We start from the raw sequence: 6,385 nt of genomic DNA on the forward strand, positions 1-6,385 counted from the left end.
TGACGTTTTGAAATTTTATGAAAATTTCCGGCCCTCCTAACCTAACAGAGGACCCTTAACTACTACTTTTGTAACTAGGCCAATCCTAAGTTTTTTTCATATGCGTGTTTCTTGTGAATTGCTTTAAGTAAGTCACTTGTGAACCAGGGGAAGTTTAATCTTTTGGAAGTTTAATATAATATATTATTAATAATTTAAAAATAAAAAAAAATTATATAATAACAGATAATATAATACAAATAATATAATTATATTAAAATTAATATAATAATTAAATACTGTAATAATAATTATTTTTATTCAAAAGAATGCAGTACAAAGAACATAAGCATAATGTACAATTGTAGGGACAGGAGTTACACATACTAATAAAGCCACTATTATGCAAAGCCTTTTGGAAAAAACAAAATACTGTAATACAGTATAGAAAAAAATTACCTTAAGGTGTGAGGGGGTAAAACACTTAATACTATAAGAGAATTAAGCTAACAAAATGAGAACGTATAAAGAAAATACCATATACAAAAAAATAAAATGTGATACTTAAGATTGACAGACATTGACTGTTACATTATGGAGTTAGTAGTACTAGCAACAGTACAGTAGTTAATTACATTAATAACAGAATGGTGTAATTTAGAAAAGCAGCTGGACTATCTCGTAACATTTTCTTGGAACATAACAAAACATAGAGTAATATAGAAAAAGTTAAGATTATTGGGGCCAACATTTAAGAATAAACAATGATCATAATGGATATGAATAATAATAATAATAACCATAATAATAAAAACAGACATTATTGAAAAGAATGTGTGTATAAAGAACATAGGAGTAATGTACAATTGTAGGAACAGGAGTTACACATACAGTACTAAAGAAGCCACTATTACACAAAGCATTTCATGCAAAACTACAAAAAAAATTGGAAAAAAAGAATTTAAGGGTGTGAGGGGTAAAACACTTAATTCTAAAAGAGAACTAAGCTAACAAAATGAGAACGTTCAAGGAAAATAACAGATGAATACAAAAAAAGGAGATACAGTAATTAAAAATGACAGGCATAGACTATTACATAATAGTCAGTAGTTCTAGCAAGAGTAGAGTTCAATTGCATTAAAAATCAATGGAAATACTAAAATGTAAAGTAAAAAAGCAAGTACTGGTATACTTTTTCTCATTACATTCATTTGTAACATATAACATGAGTAATAAGTATAATTTAAGTTTAATGGGGCCAACACTAAAATTAAACAAGGAACAAAGTACATGAATGAACACTTTATCAAAGAAATGCAAGAAATTAGATGACATTAAATGTAGAAAGTACATTATTCTTATTAAATAATTATTTAAATGAGTTAATGACATTTGGGAAGTGTTTTCACAATTTGGGACTTTTGATTTACATAGCATTTTTTCTTTGGTAGTGTCTTACTTTAGGAATATCAATACTGTATGCCTATTTGCCTGGCTCAGATATTTATACATGTATCATGCCAACTTCATCAGTTATATTTAACAGAGATATTTGTTTCTTGTGTAGTGACCCTGAGTCCTATTACAGCATTCTAGGAAGTACTTAAGGTCATGATTGGTATTGCAATGCAGAGTTTTATAGATATAGAAAACACTTGAGTGTGTGCAGAGAATTGAGTTCAAAGATTTCAGTAAGGGAGCAAAGTGCTGTCTGGGACTGGGATTTTGTCAAGTTTTTATTCTGAATAATAAAACTGCCACCAAGGGTAATATAATTATTATTTTATAATTCATTGTGATGGGGTACAATGCAGCCAGTTTATACATACAGTACATGATGGGCTTATATCGAGGTCCCCTCCCCCACCACCCCCCAAGAGTCTTATTAATTAACTGACCCTCACCATGATGTAATCCCTCAACAAACTGACTAACTTCTGGGTACCTATTTACTGCTAGGTGGACAGGTGCATTAGGTAATAGAAAATGTGACAGGAAACTTCTGCAGTTAAATATAACTGATGAAGTTAGCACAAATATCCGAGCCAGGCAAATAGGTGTATTATATGTCAAAATGTAAACAAAGTAAATAGTAATCAGACTAATAAACATTCTGAGGTCATTTAATTAGTCAGCAGTGAAGAGATAAAAAGTTATAAGTACTGTTCTTCATTTGAATGGTAACAAAAATTTAATGTAAAAAAAAATATATTCAATAAAACTAAGTATGAAAAATTTTTAATTGTAAAAAAAAAAAAAATAGTTTCTAATTTCTGGATGAAAATGGTTAACCAAAATAAAAAATGACTCATATTGGGTATGTCTCAAAATAGTTTTCCATGACCTGCCCAAATGTTTAATTCTCACTGTTGGGGACAGGAAGCTAGTGTATATATGCAATACATACATTAAGCTTGTATTGAGGTTCCCCCTTAGGTCATATTACTGACCTTTCCCAGGATGCAATCCTACAACATTTGCCTAAGTCCCTGGTACCTATTAACAGCTAGTGAATAGTGGCATTGGGTGAAACGAAACATGCTCAGCCATGTGTGTTCTGCCCAAAAAGTTAATGTCTTCATATGTATCTGCGATAACACTGAACCCTTAAATTAATGGCATTAACATGAAAAGTGTCTTTGTAGCAAATTTTATTTTAAAAGCAACAAGATGTTTGTTTGTGTTATAATAATAATATAATAATTATATTACTATAATAATAATTGTTGTATTTAATAATTATCACTCTTCCTTCTGCTTGGTCTTGAAGGAAGCTGGCCTCGGGCGAAAGAGGGCTGTGACGATCTCTGTCTGGAACCCGTAGGTGCGGGACTGGGACTTCCACCTCCCAGGGCTCGTACAGCCCAAGTTCTGCTTCTGGAGGCTGGGGTCGTTCTTGCCCTTGATTGGGTGGTTCTCCTCCGGCCTGGACCATGGCGGTCTCCGGGTTTGGAGTCCCTGTGCCTTCTTTCATCAACTTCATGGTCAACTCCAGAGCTCACAGTTCCTGTGATGGCGCTGTAACCAATTGTATTGGCGTTTGCCTTTCCAATGGAGACTTTCAGCACCATGGAGAGGGGGGACCTGCTGCTTGGGTAATAGCTTTTCCTCCGTGTCAACTTACCCTGGCTTAGCGCCCTAGAGAGGCCACTCCAGACCGGTCCGTCTAATTACCACAAGCTACACAAGCTTCACAAAGCTTCCTGGCAACATGTTAGTAATGAATAAATATGATATATTTACTCATTATAATGTTGGTGCTGAATGTACAACACGAGAAAACATAATTTTAATCTGAAAAAGTATATTTTTATTAAGAAATTAGACAAAAATAAAGAGCTGGTGACACCAAATAAAGTCGACGATCCAAGCGTCGGTTAGGTTTGGTTAGGTTTGGTTAGGTTTGGTTAGGTTAGGTTTGGTTTGGTTAAGTTAGGTTAGGTTAGGTTAGGTTAGGTTAGTTTAGGTTAGGTTAGGTCAGCCTAACCTATCATATTTATTCATTACTAACGTATTGCCAGGAAGCTTTCTGAAGCTTTGTGAAGCTTGTGTAGCTTGTGGTAATTAGACGGACCCCTCCAGACCGATAACCAGAGCGTAACTCCATCATCCCCTGAGACTACTACTAACATGATTTATCCAACATACACAACATCTTGTGGAATTAAAAATAAATTTGCTTACAAGACACTTTTTTTTTCCCCACATGAGAGGACACTAAGGCATGTCAGGTTTATAAGCTGGATGCAATGATATTACATGACTTCTCATACTACGACGGTGGCCAAATTTTTTTCCACACTCCGGACACTCGTGAGGTTTATCACCAGTATGCACTACCATGTGCGTAATTATACTGCTGCGTTCTCTGAATCTTTTCCCACACTCAGCACATTCAAAAGGTTTCTGACCTGTATGCACCAGCTTGTGACTCTTCATGCTTCCAAGTTGAGTGAACCGCTTTCCACACTCAGGACACACATGAGGTTTATCCCCTGTATGCACAACAATGTGCTTCTTCATATCTCCAAGACGGCTGAATCTTTTCCCACACTCGGCACATTCGAATGGTTTCTGGCCTGTATGAAGCTTCATGTGTGTACTCATACTTTTAAGATGTCCAAATCTTTTCCCACACTCTGGACACTTGTGAGGTTTATTCCCATTATGCACAACCATATGCTCCTTCATACCTCCAAGGCGACTGAATGTTTTCCCACACTCGGCACATTCATAAGGTTTCTGGCCTGTATGCACAACCATATGGGACTTCATATTTCCAAAAAGACTGAATCTTTTCCCACACTCTGGACACTCGTGAGGTTTATCTCCTGTATGCATAAGCATGTGCTGCTGTACATGTCCAAGTTGATTGAATCTTTTCCCACACTCTGCACACTCATGAGGTTTATACCCTGTATGCACAATCATGTGTTCTTTAATATCTCCAAGACAGCTGAATCTTTTCCCACACTCGGGACAACCATGAGGGTTCGTCATCTTAATTTGTAATGTTTGCGTTAAGGTTCTCTACTAATGATTTTGGATATGTCTTGATATAATGTCTCTTGGAGGTAGTTGGATAATTAAGCTAAAGTGGTCTTATGGTTCACATATGGCTTTTCATAGTCTAGGACAATTCAGTCCAATTTCTTTCTTTATTATGCCCCCAATACCCCTAGTCAGATATTCCATCCATCACGTGAGCGGTGGTGTAAAGGGTTACTGAGGAACTTAATCGATTCAGGAACTGAACCCCCTACACAAAGCTTATTAGGCATTCATCGAGGCCCTCCACCCCCCCCCCCCCCCCTTAGGCTAACTACTGATCTGGCTGAAACCAAACTGTGCCATAGGACCCCCACTGCTACACAGGTGCGAAGGTTATCTTCAGATAACTGCTAGAGTTATCTTCTGCCTTAGGGATTCTCTTGGAGACACAACGCTGCCACTGGCTAGGATAATTAATTAAGTAATATTGTCCTATGTGCTTGATGATGATTTATGGACAACTGGCACTTATGGCACTTACGCAGGAATTGTCCTGGCGTTCCATTTACAGGGAAACGGCAAGCCAAGCATTTATTTGTTGCCTATCAGTGGAAGACTTATGTACCTTGCAGAAGATACACGCTGTGAAGCAAATGCTTGATGATCCGTGGCATTCCTCATGGAGAGGGAGTGAGGGAGATCCGGGACGGGGACTGGTCAAGACGTCGACTGCAGTTTCGGATAACAACTTCGTTCACTGAGAATTTTATACATTCATACCCTTTCGTTCGTATATGCGCTGGTTTGTGTTCGCTGCTATTCTCGTCTGAATACATTTATTTATTTATTAATTTATTTATTTATGCATATACAAGAAGGTACATTGGGAGGATACATAGCATGGTAATTACAATCTTGTAAAGTCACTAGTAAGCGCAGCGTTTCCGGCAGGTCTTTAATCTAAGAAAATTTTAAGTAGGTAAATACTTGCAAAATTTATATAAAAAAAGTGATAACAGTTACATGGCAAGAAAAAAAAGACGAGAGAAAATTGTAGGTACAGTATATTAAAGCACATAGGTAGCTAAGATTGATTGCAATGACAGCTTGAATGGTAGATGACAAAAATTGGTACGCACAATACAGCATATGGCTAGCACATAAAAGAAGACAGCAATGAACACAATGATAAGGTTGTTTGGGTTAAATACATAAAAATTAGGAGATTGGGTAACACTAGGTACAGAGCAAATTTAAAGCTCAGTGTAGGAAACTAAGAAGATGAAATTAGGTACTTTTTGGTTTTGCTTTTAAATAAGGCAAAAGTTTTACAGTTTTTCAATTCACTAGGGAGTGAGTTCCATAGACTAGGTCCCTTAATTTGCATAGAGCGTTTACACAGATTAAGTTTGACCCTGGGGATATCAAAGAAATATTTATTTCTGGTGTGGTGATAATGGGTCCTATTACATGTCCAGGGAGAGTTTCAGAGCATGGTTTGCATTTAAGAACAGGGTTTTGTAAATGTAGTTGACACAAGAGAATGTGTGGAGGGAGTTAATATTTAGCAAGTTTAGGGATTTAAACAATGGAGCTGAGTGTTGTCTGAAAGCAGAGTTAGTTATTATTCTGATAGCAGATTTTTGCTGGATGATGATGGGCTTAAGGTGGTTTGCAGTGGTAGACCCCCATGCACAGATACCATAATGACTAGCAGTCTCCGTGGTGTAGTGGTAAGACACTCGCCTGGCGTTCCGCGAGCGCTATGTCATGGGTTCGTATCCTGGCCGGGGAGGATTTACTGGGCGCAATTCCTTAACTGTAGCCTCTGTTTAACGCAACAGTAAAATGTGTACTTGGATGAAAAAACGATTCTTCGCGGCAGGGGATCGTATTCCAGGGACAATAGGATTAA

The 6,385-nt window shown here is 37.0% G+C and overlaps 1 protein-coding gene across 1 annotated transcript; it reads right to left on the reverse strand.

Annotated features, from left to right (window-relative positions):
- Positions 1-284: 284 nt before the first annotated feature.
- Positions 285-5,213, reverse strand: LOC123757361 (gastrula zinc finger protein XlCGF57.1). Its single transcript, XM_069323870.1, has one exon. It carries the CDS (start codon positions 4,477-4,479, stop codon positions 3,697-3,699), a length of 783 nt encoding a protein of 260 aa, XP_069179971.1. The 5' UTR covers positions 4,480-5,213; the 3' UTR covers positions 285-3,696.
- Between the last annotated feature and the right edge of the window lie 1,172 nt (positions 5,214-6,385).

This window comes from Procambarus clarkii, chromosome 13 (assembly GCF_040958095.1).
Source record: "Procambarus clarkii isolate CNS0578487 chromosome 13, FALCON_Pclarkii_2.0, whole genome shotgun sequence".
Lineage (NCBI taxonomy): Eukaryota > Metazoa > Arthropoda > Malacostraca > Decapoda > Cambaridae > Procambarus > Procambarus clarkii.